The 17,283-nt window shown below is 39.9% G+C and overlaps 1 protein-coding gene across 3 annotated transcripts in view; it reads right to left on the bottom strand.

The window, feature by feature from the left end:
• Positions 1–17,283, bottom strand: part of Klhdc1 (kelch domain containing 1) — a 48,425-nt gene that overhangs the window by 27,256 nt on the left and 3,886 nt on the right. The window contains exons 1-5 of one of the 3 annotated variants that reach the window (XM_063247210.1): positions 16,265–16,321; positions 9,512–9,582; positions 8,648–8,831; positions 8,173–8,291; positions 1,452–1,530 (exon numbers count right to left, since the gene is read on the bottom strand). In XM_063247210.1, coding sequence (XP_063103280.1) covers positions 1,452–1,530; positions 8,173–8,291; positions 8,648–8,827 — 378 coding nt within the window. In that variant the 5' untranslated portion in view covers positions 8,828–8,831; positions 9,512–9,582; positions 16,265–16,321. Of the gene's footprint in view, positions 1–1,451; positions 1,531–8,172; positions 8,292–8,647; positions 8,832–9,511; positions 9,583–16,264; positions 16,322–17,283 lie in introns of those variants that run through there. The other 2 variants (XM_013154696.3, XM_003471804.5) reach the window with 2 other exon arrangements.

Genomic DNA, 17,283 nt, shown 5'->3' with positions numbered 1-17,283 from the left:
TTCTGTGCCACACACTGTGGGGCACTGGGGATGTAACAGTGTTTGATGGATAACCTCTCTTTGGGGAAAGTAAGATCTGCTGTGAAGGAAGGAGAGACAGAATTAATCATAGGATGGAATGATAAGGGTTACATAGCATAAAAAGACACTACAAAACTGTGAGGTAAATGAGAAAAGCCTTCCTCTAGGTAGCGTAGAGAAGATGGAGAATGGTATTTAAAATGTCATTTAAATGGTATTTGAAAATATCTGGAGATATTTTGGTCATTACAACTAGAGGAGAGGCCAAGGGAGCGCTACACAGCCTACTAGACAGTCCCTCGTAAGAAAAGATGACCCTGCCCCAATATAAGAGTGCCAAGGCTGACCAGGCATGGTGATGCACTCCTATAACTCCGGCACTTGGGAGGCAGAGGTAGAAAGGAGAATGGGATCTCTTCTGGTACCTCATCGTAGACAACTGTTCAGTTTTGTTTCCTGCCATTATCCATATGGATCCACAGTTGCATAAATAATGGATCTGCCACTGGCTCTGTCTTCACGTATCAGGATGTGCTTGTCTGTCTTTTCCTGTAGGCCTGATGGAGCATTCTAATCTATCTGTCCAGGTGATGTGCATTCATTTATCTATCTGTTCTTTGTTTGGTCATTCTGGAGCCTAAATATCAGTCTAGACTGATATCAATGTTTTTAAAGTCATCATTTAAGAGATTTCACTTTTTTAAAACTAAAAATAATGACCTATTCTCTAACTAGTAAGAATAAGCAGGAAAAGTAATAGCATTACAACCTAATTTATTCTTTTGTAGAATCCAGTCTGAGCTATGAATAATTATTTTTTTCTCTTTTGTCTTTTTTTATGGGTACCGGGGATCGAACTCATGACTACCTGCTTGCAAAGCAGGTGCTTATGCCGCTGAGCTAAATCACCAGCCCCTGAATAATTCTGATAGTTACTGTGCTTACATAAAAGTGAATTTCTCCCAATTTGTGGTAACACCTTGATCTGGCTAACAGAAGAGGGTATAATTTATTAAATGAGAGGCCCTCTTCTAGCTAGATCCAAATCTAAATGAGGGAAAATACATTTTCTTCCACAGTGTCAACTATAGCAAATTAGGAGCTCTTAAAATTAGAAAGATTAAGGCTGGGGATACAGTTCAGCAGCACAGGGCAAGCCTGGAAAGCACAAGGTTCTGATTTCAAGTCTCCATACCAAAAAAAAAAAAAAAAAAAAGAAAGAAAGAAAAGAAAAGAAAAAAGGAAAGATTAGGTTAATTATTTCTTTTTTTTTTTTTTTTTTTTTTGGTCTTTTTATCAGTACTGGGGATCGAACTCACGACTGCCTGCTTCCAAGCCAGGCGTTTATACTGCTGAGCTAAATCCCCAGCCCCTAGGTTAATTATTTCTAAAACTTGTTAAAATAAAATACAAAATGATTACTTTCTTACCCAAGATGCATCATGAACATCAAAACAGTCTTGAAGTTCATTGTGTCTCCTACACCCATAACCACCAAAATATATTAATCTGGAAAACAAACACAAATAATCTAAACAAGAAAGTAAACTACAAGATCACTGTTTCAAATAAAAATCAAAGAGAAGTCACAAATATCTAATGCAGCAATTGGGAAAGTGAGGAGGATCTCTACAGAAGAGAAGAGACACAGGGCTGCTTTCACCCCTGCTGTAACACTGGGCGGAAGGCAAAAGCACTACATACAGACTTTGCAAAGAGAAACCATCCAAAGTTTTTACAGATGCATACAGGATGGCATAGCAAGTTAGTACTTAGGAAACGTGGCAACGGCAGGAGTTTGAACCCACTCTTGACTCTTCTGCATAGTCTTTAAGATGGATTTAGGATCAGTCATCAAAATCTGGAAGCTGGGGTTGAGTGTGTAGCAGTGGTAGAGCACTTGCTTAGCATGTGGCGCCCTGGATATGATCCCCAGGCCCCAGCACACCAAAAAAAGAATAAAGTACTAAAATTTGGGATCAGACAGGAGAGCTGAAGAAACGCCCGAGAGGCATGGCAAGTGCCTGTATAGGAAGACCAGGGGAAGAGATGCAGGAATGAAAGAGATTTCCCAAAGTACAGACAGCACAGGCACTGGAGAGCACGCAGAACTTCTATTGGCCCAAAGTCCTCCCAAATGGCTCTAGAGCAGATCTCTCACGGTTTTGAGCAGTGGAAACTCAGCTTCAAAACACAGCTGAAAATCTTCAGAGCTTACACACAGCGCCCTAGTGAGAGTTCTGCCTCAAAATATTTGAAGCCCACGTTGAAACTGAATCAAACTAAAGCTACCACCAAGCCCATTCACAGATCAACTACAGACTGACCTGACTCATCTCCCTTTCTAGAAGCCTGAAAGAAAAAAAAGAGATTGGCATGTCCTTTTCCAGAGATAAGTATAATTAATTCCAGTCTTTACTGTCCTTTCGTACAGAATGCCTGACATTTAATGAAAAATTACAGGATACAAGAAAAAATCCAAAAAGAAAAAAAAAGGTGACTCATAGTCAAGAGAAGAGAGTAACTCAGAGGTGACCCAGACACCGAATTATCAGAGAAGGCCTTTTGAAATAACTGGATTTTAAGAAAAGCTGAATTGGGCTGGGGATTTAGCTCAGTGGCATAAGTACCTGCCTGGCAAGCACAAGGTCATGAGTTCAATACTCGGTACCAAAAAAATGTAAGAAAGAAAAGCTGAATCTCCAAAACAGGCTCCAGGTACCTCAAGGAAAACAGTGTCTGGCAGCCATTTGCTGACTCAGGAGTCACACATGCTAGGCTCCCCAAGGAACCACAAACTGAACTTTGCAGGCCTTGCTCAGTCATGTTCCTGTTCAACTGCCAAAATAAACAGCCTTTGAAAAGCCCCATTTTGGCACCTGGACCTGATCAATAACTATAACCCACAGTCAAGCTGAAAATCAACCAATTAGGAATAAGCACACTTATATCTTCATTTGCATAGTGACCTGTGTGGGTACCTTGCCAGGAATAAAAAAACAAATAAAGATCCTCACTAGTCAAAGAAGAACCTAGTGAGTCAAAGAAGGAATCACAAGAGAAATTAGAAATTACCTTGAAACGAATGAAATGACACATATGACAAAACTAACGGGTCACAGCAAAGGCAAGCCTCAGAGAGGAATGTACAGCCATAAATACCTACATTTAAAAAAGGTCAATAACATAACAGCACTCATTACAGAGGAGCTAGAAAGAAAAGAGCAAATTAAACCCACAGAGAGCAGAGGGAAGGAGGTGACAAAGATGGGAAGGGAGATAAGCAAATAGTAAACAGAAAAACAGCAAAAATAAAAGCTTGATTCTTTGAAAAGATCAGCAAAACTGATAAATACTCAGACTAGGGAAAACGCAGGGCTGGTTCCATCCTCAGCATCACCAAAAAAAGAAAAAAAGAGTTACTATTACTACCGACATTACAGAAAAAAAATAAGAACTGATACTATGAAAAACAGCATGTCAACAATTGGACAATCTAGATAAGAGTTTTAAAAATTCCTATGAAAGTTGGCATGTTGGCACACACCTGTAATCCCAGTACTTGGGAGGCTGAGGCAGGAGGTCTGCTAGGATTTAGGGGATAGCCTGGGCTACATAGTGAGTTCATGGCTAGCCTGAACTATATAGTGACATCTTACATCAAAAAGAAAAAAAAAAACAAAAACCAGACAATTCCTAGAAAGACTCATATACAGTAGTGGTGATGATACACATCTGTAATCCCAGCATTCAGGAGACTGAGACAAGAGAATCAAAATTGGAGAACAGAATTGGGAATGGTGGCTCATGCCTGTAATCCCAGCACTCGGGAGGCTGAGGTGGGATGATCATTGGGAGTGTGAGACCAGCCTGGGCTACAGAGTGAGCTCAAGGCCAGCCTGAACTGCATTGTGAGACCCTGTCTCAAAAAAAGACAAAAAACAAACAAACAAAAAAACCCTGGAGAACAGCTGGGCTACATAATGAGATGTTTCTAAAAAAAACGCCTAAAGAAGTAAAAGAATCAAATAAACATAACATGTTAAGAGATTCAATCAATTATCAAAATCTTCCTCAAAAATAAAATCCCAGGACTAGGTGGTTCACTGGGAATATTCTACCAAATATTTATTCATCCATTTATGTCTTTTGGGTTTTTTTTTTTTTTTTTTTTTTTTTTTGTCTTTTTCCTTTTTATCGGTACCGGGGATCGAACTCACGACTGCCTGCTTGCAAGGCAGGCGCTTATGCCGCTGAGCTAAACCCCCAGCCCCGTCTTTTGGGTTTTGAGACAGGGTCTCACTCTGCACTCCAGACTGGCCTTGAACTGACTCTGTAGCTTGGGCTGGCCTGGAACACTCAGGGATCCTCCTGCCTTGGTCTTCTCCAGTACTGGGATTACAGGCATGTGCCGTCACACCTGGCAACCACCTCCAGAACATAAAAAGAATGATTAACACTAATCCTTTTCAAACCATTTTAAACAACTGAAGATCAGGCAATACTTCCTGCTTCATTTTATAAATCCAGCCTTGCCCCAATTCTGCGACCAGAAAAACACACTGAAAGAAAACTACATGTATCTGATAAAGGATGAATATCTAGTATATATAAAAAAGGCTTGCAAGTCAACAATAAAGGACAACACAATTTTTTTTAAATAGACAAAGGGATTGAATAGAGATTTCCCCAAAGATTTTTTTTAAGTGGCCAGTAGGCACATCACATGGAAAGATGGTTCCACATCACTGTTCATTAAGGAAATATACATCAAAACCATGTAAGAGGTCACACCCACTTGAATGGCTATTATTAAAAACAAAAACAAACTAGAAAATAACCAACACCAGTCAGGATGTGAAGAGAATGGAATGCCTGCACATTGCCATTGGTAAGGTAAAATGGTACAGTCACCATGGAAAAGTTGGGTAGTTCCTCAAAAACTTAAATGTAGAGTCGGCACAGTGGTAGATGCCTGTGATCCCAGCTATCTGGCTGGATGAGGCAGGAAGATTACAGGTATAAGGTGATCCTGAGCAACTTGCTAAGACTCTAAATTAATTACAGATATAACAGAGGAGGTGGATCAGTGCTGAGAGCTTGTCTAGGATGGGTTCAATTCCCACCACTGCCAAACAGCAGCAGCACAACCTCACATACATAATCACCAAATTCTACAAATCACCAGAATTCTACTGTGGGATGTAACCAAAACCAATGAAAACAGGGACTAAAACAGTACTTGTACGCCACTGTTCACTGAAGCATTATTCCCACCAGCCAAAGGTGAGAATAACCATATTCATCAGTTGATAAGTGGAAAAAAAATGTGTGTATCTGCATGTGTGTGTAATGGAATGTTATTCAGCCACGAGAAGGAAAGACTAAAACTTGACAGCATGAGCTTTAAAGCATTATGGTCAGAGAAATAAGCCAGATACAAAGGAATAAACATTATACTATATGAAATGTCTCTAGGGAGCAAATTCATAGAAAGGAGATTAGAGGCCACCGGGGATTAGATGAAGGGAAAATGGGGAGATACTGCTTACTAGATATCATAGAGTTTGAGTTTGGAGTAATGAATAAGTTTTAGAACTCTGTAATAATGATGATTACAATACATTGTGAATAATTATAATTTTTTTTGTCTTTTTCCTTTTTATCGGTACCGGGGATCCCAGCCCCGCATTGTGCATAATTAATAATTAAAGTGTACATTGGGGCTGGGGATATTTAGCTCAGCGGCATAAGCGCCTGCCTTGCAAGCAGGCAGTGGTGAGTTCGATCCCCAGTACCGATAAAAAGGAAAAAGACAAAAAAAAAAAAAAAATACATAAAGTGTACATTTAAGTATGGTTAAAATGGGAAACTGTTTCATATATTTTGCTTTTGTTTGTTTGAGACAGGGTCTTGCTGTGCAGTTCAGGATGGGCCTGAACTCACTATGTAGCCCAGGCTCACTTTAAACTCACTGCAATCCTCCTGCCTCAGCCTCTCAAATGCTAGGATTATAGGAGGATGCCACCAATGGCCTGCTTGTTTCATACACTTTTTCACACTTTTAAACAACAGGCAAATTCTGAAGGGTAAAAGTATTTTGAAAGGTAAAGTAAGTCCTGGAAAAACAAAAGCAGAAACACTAGGGGCTCACAGAAATCAATGGGAGGGCTGAAGATATAGCTCAGTGGCATAAGTGCCTGTCTAGGAAATGCAAGGTAGAAAAGAAAAAACAACAACAACAAAAAAAAAACACACCAGGATGTGAGCCCATAAATGTCCACAGAGACACGTCTTTTTTGTAGGTGTAGGCAAAACCCAGATAAACAGATCAATACTGCCTCTACCTGCCAAACTCTACAATGTTTCTTCCAAGTTGAGGTGACAGGAAAAACAAAGCACAAAACAAAATTAAACAAACCAAAAAAAGCCTAACGAAGCAGCATAATGACAATTACTTTTCTGTATTCAACTCTCCATGGTGAACTCTCAACATCCACGGTGAATAGAAGCCGGGCTTTCCCACATGAGAAGCAGGGTGAACACTCTTGGCACTGATCCCAGTTTTGCCTCCCCTCCAGTTCCCCAGCGTGGTCAGTACAGATACTCCCCACCCAAACCCGCCTCCTGGGGACCACTCCCCTCAGGCACAGGGAGATACAACCCTCTTAGCTGCAATGCCACGCCCACATCCTGCCTGGACTGTGCAGATACCTTTGGAGACTGCAGGCACGACCTTCCAGAACTCTTGCCTGCCCTGCTGGAGAGCTGGTATTTAAAACTCCACTCTGGAAATCTGCCTGGATAAGCCCAGGAATCCACGCTGGGGAATACCATGCAGTTATTTAAAAACCAATAACAAGTTTGCTAACTAAAATAAGCAAGGCTTGCAGAACAGAGCACAGAGTTCACTGATAACTGTTTGAGGAGAGAGGGAAAGGACAGAAATGCATATATACAAATGTAGTTGCTTCTCTCTGTGAAAAGCAACACTAAGAGGCTCCCAAACTTGTCTGCATGCTGGAATCCCTTGAGGATCTTGAAAAACTCCTATTCACAGGCGTTTTAATTAATCTGGGCTACCACCTTGGCTTTGGAATTTTTAAATGAACTCAGCCAAACAGAGAGAAAAAGGTCTCCAGATGATTCCAATGGCAGACAAGTTTGGGAACCATTACAATAATACAAAAATAACAATAAAAAGTCTTTTGGTGCTTATAGAAGACTGGATGCAAAAAGAAATAGGTAACAGACTTTCACTGTATTTTTTTTGTTTTTGTCTTTTAGAGACAGGGTTTCATCATGCAGTTTAGGCTGGCCTTTAAGTCACTTTGTAGCCCAGGCTGGCCTCAAACTCACAGTGATCCTCCTGCCTCAGCCTCCTGAGTGCTGGGATTACAGGCTTGTGCCATCACACCTGGCCTCATTGTATAGTCTAATATGACTTCAACTGTAGAATCATAGCCAGATGTGGTTGTGCACACCTGTAATCCCAGCAATTGGGAGGCTGAGGCAGGAAGACTGCTGTTTGAGCCCAGTCTAGGCTACACAATGAGTTCAAGGCCAGCCTGAACTACATAGCAAGATTCTATCTCAAAAAAGAAAAACAGTTGTACAATCACATGAATTGATTAACTAGTCAAAAATTAAGTAAAATAGTATATGTAAAAAAATCAAATAATTGCTTCTACCATGTTCACTTTTATGACTTGGAGAAATTCTCACCTAGGGTTTGAAAGTGCTGTTACCACTAATATCAAACTAATCTGGAGTTGGGCCCTGTGACAGTCCTATAATCCCAGCACTCTGGTTGGCAGGCGCAGGATAATTACATATTTGAGTCTAATGTGAACAATGTAGTGATTAGTGAGACGCTGACTTAAAATTGAAAGGCTACACAGAATAGGGATTTAGCTCAGAGACCTAAGTACTGCCTGGCAAGCGTGAGATTGTAAATTCAATCCCTGTACCAAGGGAAAAAAAAAAAAGGCTAGGGACATTGCTGTGTGCAAAAGCCCTGGGTTCAGTCCCAAGTACACCCCTCAAAACTATTAATGATAACTTAGGTGAAGTCACACTTTTATGTTTCTTCTGTTTGGGGAAAAACTACACCTTACTTAATAAAAGCAGTTGTAGTGTGTAGCTCATTACCTGTCTTTATACACCCAGCAGGAAAGCTTATCACGAGGGGTAGGTGGCTGTCCTTCAAAGTTGGTGATTTTTTCCCAAACATAGGTTCCATCTCTTGTTCGTAAATTAACGAAATAAAGCTTTTAAAAGATGAAAATACTATTAGCAGACAGCACACTCGAAGATTAAATTTACATTAGGCAGATTTGTAATCCAAAAATTAATGATCACTTTTTAATTTTTAATACATAAAATTTCCACCTGTTAGAAATTTAAACTTATGTAATGAATGAAAAGAAGAATGTTTGAGAAGCAACAATGCTACTGAAGACGTATTGAGGTGCATTTTTCCATCAGGGATACCAACTATGCAGCTACTTCTGAAGCAGAAGACATGTAAGGCGAGCAGGAGTGCTGCATTCCCATCTGTCTGTAAAACCCTCTAATTACAAACGACATTTCCTACACTTATCTTCTTTGGAACCTATCCGTAAACCTGGGAGTGGAAACGATACGTTCGTATCGCATCTTGCTGTGCTCCATGATGAAAAGCAAGCATTACTCGGTTGCTGTATCCTTTGTCATCATAGCCTCCGAACACGTACAGCTTCCCGTGGACGCAAGCGCCGCAGCTGCCTGACATGGAGGTGGGGAGCTCTCCTTCCATCAGGTGCATCCTCCTGCAGCGAGAACCACACACACCCCTTCAATCTCCAGCTACAGCTAGAGTTCAGTGGTGGCCGACACCATCCACACTCTAAGATGACCCTGAGGAAGGACTTCAACTTGCTACAGAAAACAATCACGAAATGTTCACACATGATGTCAGAACTTGGAATCACTGGAATAAAAGTCTTCAAAGCACTGGTCCTGACAGGGTGAGTAAAGGACAAAGAACAGAGAAGGAGCTAGGAAGGCTGAGGCAGGAGGCTTGTCATGAGTTCAAGGCCAGCCTGGGATACAGGGAGACCCTCTCTCAAAAAGATTAGAGATAGCTGGGCGTGGTGATGCACTTCTGAAATCCCAACACTTAGGAGGCTGAGGCAGGAGGATCACTGCAAATTCGAGATCAGCCTGGGCTACAAAGTGAGCCCAAGGCCAGCCTGAACTGCACAGTGAGACTCTATCCCAAAAAGACAAAAAAAAACCAAAACAAACAAACAAAAAAAAACCACTGGAGAAATGAAAAAACAGAATGGAGAAGGAAGGAAAAGAGACACAAAAAAAGACATAGAAAGAAAAGGAGAGGGGGACAACATAACTGCTGCAGTACTTTCTCAGCATGGTCTCAAACTCCCTCAGCCTACGAAAACATTGTAAGACATTAAGATCGGACATTCTGCAATTTGAAATTACTCACCACAACCCACTGTCAATATCATAGGTCCAAATTTCATCATTAGGCAAATATACTTCATTGTCTTCAATGGACTATAAATACAGAAAACATAAAATTACCTTCATTAGTTATAGAGTGAAAATTAGTTCCTCGGGATTATAAAAACTGAAATTAAAATACTACAATGGAAATCAGGCTCCAAAATTATTTTCAGTAAAAAATAAGATAGATCAAAAGAGATCTAAGAGAAAATGAAACAATAAAGGTTTAGGATATAAAATGGCAAGTATACAAATCTCATGAAAGGACAGAGTAGTTATTCAAAAGGGATTCTAAGTAAGGGAAAAACAGCAAAATAAGATTTATAGAAGAATATTAACAGTTATAAAGCCAGGAAGGAGATGAGCACAGAGGATTGCCAATAGTTTGAAGCCTCTCTGGGCTCATCGAGTTCAAAGCCAGCCTGAACATAGACAGACCCTGAATCAAAAAATGAAAACAAAGCCAGAGAAAAGGAACATCAAAAAAGGGCATTTTGGGTAAAGGAACTGAGGAAGGAAATTTTTTGAAAATATAATTAAGAGTACTGGACCAGTACCTTTGTTCACTGAACTTTTTTTTTTTTTTTTTTGAGACGGTCTTGCTATGTAGTTCAGGCTAAACTTGAACTCACTAGATGGCCCAGGATGGCCTCAAACACGGCAATACTCCTGCCTCAGCCTCTTGAGCGCTGAATTACAGGCATGTACTACCATGCCCAGCTGGAACACATTTTTTGAGCGCCTACTATATGTGAGGCATAGTAGTAGGTATTCAGGTCTAGAAGCTAAAGATTAGTCAAAGTAATAATTCAGAATTTGAAAATCTCTACAGATGTCAAAACAACAGTATACTCTGACATTTATGAAGAGACATAAGAATAGTATAATAATTTTATTTAAATTTATAAGAAAAAAAAAACAGTGAAAAGGGAAAGGGAAATAGCTTAGCAGTAGAATATTTGCCCAGCATGCATAAGGCCCTGGGCTTGATCCCCAGCACCATACCTACACCTCCCCAACAAAAGCCTTTGAGGGTTAAAACAAACCCTTATATAATGATGTGATTTGTTATAATCTACAGGATAGTTTAAGATAGGCAGTTTTAAAATAGTATTTTTAAGGTACTAAAAACAATTTTAAAAAGCAAAATATCAGCTTAAGAATACTTTTTTTTTTAAGGGTGGGGGATTTAGCTCAGCAACATAAGCACCTGCCTTGCAAGCGTGCGGTTATGAGTTCGATCCCTGGTACAAATAAAAAAAGAACACTTTTTTTTTTTCTTTTTGAGACAGAGTCTTGCTACACAATTCAGGTTGGCCTTGAGCTCACTTTGTAGCCCAGGCTGGTCTCAAAACTCATGACACCCCTCCTGTCTGAGTTTCCCAAGTGCTGGGATTCCAGGTGTGTGCCACCATGCCCAGCTAAGAATTCTAAACTCTATGACACATAAAAAGCATCCCTAGTAGATTTAGCTGTTTTTCACTGCTGCATATTTAAAATTTTGCTAAATTTAAAAAATAGTATCTTGACTCCTTTCCTCTCTCCCCCATTCTTCTTTCCTGCACTCCTGTCCTTTCCTCTCTTACACACACAGAACCAATTCATTGATATTCAGGAAATCTCCACTCTGTCTGACTGAGGGATCTATATTAGATGGGTATGTAAAAATGTTACCGTCAAGAGGAGAGCTGGAATGATTCTTAGGGGTAACAGCACCAAGCTCTCGTAGCCTCGTGAGCACACTTTCCCAAAAGAAGTATTACAGAAATGGCGCCTGTATGGGTTCTGCTTACGGCCTTTTGGGGCTTCCTACTGCTCTTACAATAGATACTTACTCCGAAACTCTATTCTGCACTACGCTAGCACCTCCATTCCTCCAAATCTCAATCTGCCTTTCACTTGTGAATCTGCCTACTTATTTTCTGGGAATCAGTTTAACTGGTACTTCCCTCATCTCTCAGAATAGACTAAGGGCACGAGGGCCCTCACAGTGCTTTCACACAGTTGAGTACTTTTCCCTTGAAGTTTGTTCTCTGCCACATCTACTTGCTGTGAAAACCACTGCACTTTGAGCTTCACCAGTGCAGAGATCACGTCTGCACCTTATTACAGTTAATTCTCAGAGCCCAGCAGTGCCTCATGCACAGGAGGCAGATGGAGTATTTCTGGCTGAGTGGATGGGTAAGCCCCTATTAACTGACTGTAATTTCATTTTATGCTTTAAAGTTGCTTTTATCAATCTTATACAAGGGTAACGTAAGAACATAAATGAAGCACACAACCAAAAAGGTTGGGCCTAGTAGGACTCTGCTCCTACATTCTCCCTTCTTTTCTACATCATCATGCTTTCCTTGGCATCTTTCCTCCACTGTCCCTTGACTTTCATTTCTCCTTTCCTTTCACAAAAAAGAAAAGAAAAGCGCACACCGGGCTGACTAATCCATAGTAGAAGACTTCATGGCATCAACTCTCAACCTCTCGTCAAACCAGCCCATGCCAGCTTCTCAGCCTGCCTTTCTCCCAAGCCCACTCCTCCAGGGCCATCCTGCTGAGTTACATGAGCGGCTTCATCAGGAACACAGCTCAGGAAGATGAAATATATTTTAAAAAGAAGCAAAGAGACATGCAGAAAGAAAAGAAGTGAGTCTAGGAAGAATTACACAGACTAGTAAGAATGGGGAAGAGGTAGCAGTGGAAGAGATGAAAGCTGGGAAATTTGTAAAATGTTGAGAGTCACCACTTCTGAGATCTGGGATGCCCTAAGGAGTTCCAACAGGGTAAGTAAATAATCCATACTTAGATGCATTAGAGGAAATCTGAATAGTAGAACATTGAAGATAAGAGCCTTAAAATAAGAGCCTTAAGCACAGCTGGAGAAGAGGGACTGAAAATGAATGGTCATTGCTAAAGTCAGAATCTCAGACATCCCTAACAAACACTCAGGGGTCAAGGCTGAGTCCCCAGCTCTCGGCAGAAGCAGGCAGCCTGGTGGGAGGCTTCAGGTCTCCAGGGTGAGGTCATAAAGGAGTCAGTGGGAACCCGGTCTCTTTCTCGCTTCCTGACCACAAGGTGAGCAGTTCAGTTCCACTATGATTTGTTTCTTCACCACAGGCCCAAAGCAGCAGGGCCAATCAGTCATGGACTGAAACCTGCAAACTGTGAGCCAAAATAACCCTCTTCTCTTCAAAAGTTGGTCGTCTCAGGTATCTGTTTCAGTTATGAAAAGCTGACCATCAGGGACAGAGGTGCCAGAACTCCACCCTACTCCCCGACCCGGGGATGGAAACCAGTGCCTCCCACAGGCCAGGCAAGTAAGTGCTCTGTTCTTGAGCAATATCCTCAGCCCATCTAATAACAGAATTCTCATTAGCAAACCAGAAAGTTGAGTAACATTAGCTCATGTGCTTAAAGAAAGTAACTTTCAACACAGAATTCTATACCCACTTTAAATACTTTATAGCCAGGCATGGTGGTGCACGCCTGTAATCCCAGTACTCAGGAGGCTGAGGCAGGAGGAACATAGCAAATTCAAGGCCAACCTAAATTACAAAGTGAGTTCAAGGCCAGCCTGAACTGCATAGTGAGACTCTGTCTCAAAAAGACCAAATAAATAAAAAATAAATAAATTAAGGCTGGGGGTTTATTTCAGCAGCATAAGTGCCTGTCTGGCAAGCACACAGTCGTGAGTTCGATCCCTGGTACAATAAATAAATAATAAATATTTTGTAAGAACCCAAGTAAAATGAAATTTTCAGACAAAACAAGGCAGTTGGTCAATAACACACCTTTGATTAAAGGACATTTTAATGGATGTACTACTTTAGGTAAAGGAAAATGATCTTAAATATTTTAAATGCAACAAGGAATGATATGACAAGACATTGGAAAATTTATGGATAAATTTAAAGATTAAAAAAGAGAGTTGTTTAGATGCCTAATTGCCTGAAGGGAGATAGTACTAACTAGGGAAAGAAATAATCAGACTTAAAGCTTTCTTAGTCACTTGAACTTTATTATATGACAGGAAGGAAAAGTTTAACTTTGAGCTTTGTAAATCATTCATGTTGAAACAGAGTAACTACCAAATAAGTAAAAATAAATCATACTTCCTATGTAAATAAAGAGGGAAAAATCATCATCAAAATGAGAACGTTAAAGAAGAAATAAAATTTTAAAAATTAAAAAAAATTTAAAAAGAGGAAAAAGTAAGTATATCAGAATTAGATTAAATGAAAATACTCAAATTAGCCCCAGCACTCAAAAGGCTGAGGCAGGATGATCACAGCAAGTTCAAGGCCAGCTTGGGCTACACAGTGAGTTAAAGGCCAAACTGAACTACATAGCAAGAGCCTGTCTCAAAAAAGCTAAAATAAATAAATAAATAAGAAAATACGGAAAACTCTTAGATAAAATACAACTAATATCAGACAAGATATAAATATGTCTATATGTAGTACATAAAATACAAAGATACACAGTTTCCATCAAAGGGTAGAAAAATGCTATGCAAATATTATCCATAAAATAACTGACATTGTTGCATTAGTATTAGCAAAATAGACTTTTCAGGCAAATGGCATTACTATAGACAAAGATTGTTACAAATCAATAAAATAGTTAAGCAGAGAGATATAACAATTCTAAATTCAAGTACATCATAAAAAATAGCACATATAAAGCAAAAATGGACAGGGCCACCAGGAAAAACTAGCAAGCCTAAGGCAGAGTTGATTTTATTTCCTGTCATAGTGATTGATAGGCTGGGAGACAGAATAATAAAGGTATAGGAGATTTGAAAAATATAATTAGCAGAGATAATAAAATGTACATATAAAAATATTTCATCCAATAGCTCAAATGTATACTTTTCATAAGAACAAATAATGTATTTGTGAAAACTGATTACATACTAGTCTTTAAGGATGCCTAAAAATATTGTAAAGGGCTGGTATCAGATATCTATAAATTACATAGTACACCACAATTAAGTTAGAAATTAATTTAAACGTGTAGAAATTTATAATATCCCCCTAAACAATTAAAGAGTCAAATTAGAAATAAAAACCCCGGGCACACCTGTAATCCCAGCCCTCTAGAAGGCTGAGGCAGGAGTACTACAAGTTTAAGCCAAGGCCAGGCTGTAGATGTAGCTCAGAGTAAAGTTTCAAAATAACAGAGCTCTGCTTTATCACAACTTAAGGGACGCAGCTAAAGTGGTGCTTACAAGACACTGTTTTGTTCTGTTGAGACAGGGTCTTGCTATGTAGTTCAGGGTGGGCTTGAATTCACTATGTACCCCTGGATAGTCTTGAACTCTCAGGATCTGACTGCCTCAGCCTCCCAAAGGCTGGAATCACAAGCACACACGACCACACCTGGCTAGAAGAAACTTTACAGCCCTAAATATCTATATAATAAGCTTAAAAGAATTTTATGAAGAATGAGTTGAACATCCAACATTAGAAATTGAAGACACAGCAACCTCATAGACTCACAGAAAGCAGGAAGAAATAAAAAGGAACAGATATTAGGAACATAGGAAAAATACAATAGAGAGGATCAAATGACCCAAAATTTGGTTTTCAAAATTGCTTATTGGTAGCTTTTTTTCCCCCCTCCTTGAATAATATATCCAGAAGTTACAATAAGCAGCTTCAGGGATGGGAAAGGGGACATACCTATAGCTGCTACTGAGATTAACCAGAGGATATTAAGAACAATTTAGATTGATGCCAATACACTGGAAAACTTAAATAAAATGTATACAGTGAGGTGGTGGGGGAACCACCCATGGGGAAAAAAAATGATCAAAAGGCACAATACCAGCATTTGCAATGAAGAAAAAACAAGAATAGTCCATAAAGTTATGAAATGACACTATGAATTATCAGCAATCCCAGAAACAAAAACAAATCTATAAAATATCATGTCACACACATTGGACTGGCAAAAAACTTAAGGGCAGATGGTACCAAATGCTGTCAAAGATGTGGAGCAAGGAGGCTAGTGGGAGTATAAACTGATAAAAAAAAAAAGTGGCAACAGTCTGAAATCTCCAAGTAAATTTACACAAGTGATCAGCATTCCATTCCTTGGTACGTGCCCTAGACAACATGCATGTCCCTGTGTATGTCTTATAGGAGGCATGCTCTAAGAATGCTCACTGTAGCACTCTTTATAATAGCAAGAAAACAGGAACATTCAAATATTCACCAAGCGTGAATGGATTAAAAACAATGTAGATGGTGACACAACAATATAGATGTAGCCAAGGATGAGTCTTCAAAGCATTTAACAAAGGGGTGCCTTAGTTACTTTTACTTTCATTGTTGAGACAAAATACCTGATGCCCAGTTAGGGAAAGAAAGGTTTCTTTCTTACAGATTGGAGGTTTGAGTTCAAACACAGCTGCCTCCAAACCTCAGCGTGGCATGATAGGCCACAGCAAACATCGAACATCCAAAAGAGAGTGACATGCCTTCTTCCCGCCATTACACTGTATGGGTGGCTCTGCTCCTGGGTGGGCATAGCACTAGTACCACCAATCCAAGCACTAGACAGTGAACCATTCACAACACTAGATTTGGCCGCATCCATGATTGCATGAGGCTTGAGGGGGCCACTGACATATAAACCATGAAGGGGATCTCAGAACCAAACTGGTCACCAATTAACAACACAAGTCACACAAGTACATACCACTGAGGAAGCAATCCATAAATCTCTAAACTACCTGGGCCTGGTGACACACGTCTGTAGTCCCAGCAGCAGGGTGGCTCTAGGGGAGGATCACTTGAGTCTAGGAGTCAGAGACCACACTGGACAACACAGCAAGACATCATCTTAAAAACAAAACCTAAAAATCATGAAATAAAACATACTATCATCCTAAAACCAAATAACAGATTGCTTAGACATACATATGTGGTAAAAGTATTTTTAAAAAATTAACAATATTCAAGATAGAGTTGTATGAGGTGGTACACACCTATAATTGTAGCACTCTGAAGGCTGAGGCAGGAGGATGACAAATTCAAGCCCAGTCTGGCCAATTTAGTGACTTAGGGAGACCCCATCTCAAAATATAAAAGGGGCAAAGATGCAGTGCAATGCAGAGACCCTGGGTTCAATCCCTAACACCAAATAAATGAATAAACAAACAGAAAGAGCAAAGTCTGAAATCAAGATGTGCAATAGTTTTACAGTCATTGGTGAGTACCACACTACAGCTTGTAGCACTCACTGGCTTTCACGTCAGGGACCTTGGGCCTCTGAAACTGTCCTGCCGTGGTAAAGAATTCTCCTAAGGTCCTAGATCTTTACACCTTTATTCCTAAATCCAAATCTAGCACAAATTAACCTAACCAATAGGATTTTGTGCACAATTTAGCGCTGAGTGAAGCTGAAAGTATCTGACATTCAGGTTTATACTGGGAGCCTCCTATGAATTAACAACCAGTTCTACACACTGGGGATACAGAAGGGAACAAACTGTCTTCGTAGAACTACATTTGGTGGGGGTAAGAGGTAGTGAGACAATAAAAATAAACACATCAACAGCGGTCACTCAATGGGGGAATACCAAAAGCAGAAAAAGGAGGTTCAGACTCTGGAACGTAAAAAGAATAACATCTTCCACACGTCATAGATGATCCCAGTGATCACTCAGGAATATGTAAAGCAGAACTGTTAGGTTAAGGAGAGCATAAGGCTTTTGATACACATTGTTATACTTCTTAACAAGGTTATATA

This window comes from Cavia porcellus, unplaced genomic scaffold (assembly GCF_034190915.1).
Source record: "Cavia porcellus strain 051 isolate PalLab524CR breed Dunkin Hartley unplaced genomic scaffold, mCavPor4.1 scaffold_1, whole genome shotgun sequence".
Taxonomy (NCBI): Eukaryota; Metazoa; Chordata; class Mammalia; order Rodentia; family Caviidae; genus Cavia; species Cavia porcellus.
The sequence above is the reverse complement of the archived record's forward strand: the minus strand, read 5'-3'. Positions and strand labels throughout refer to the sequence as shown.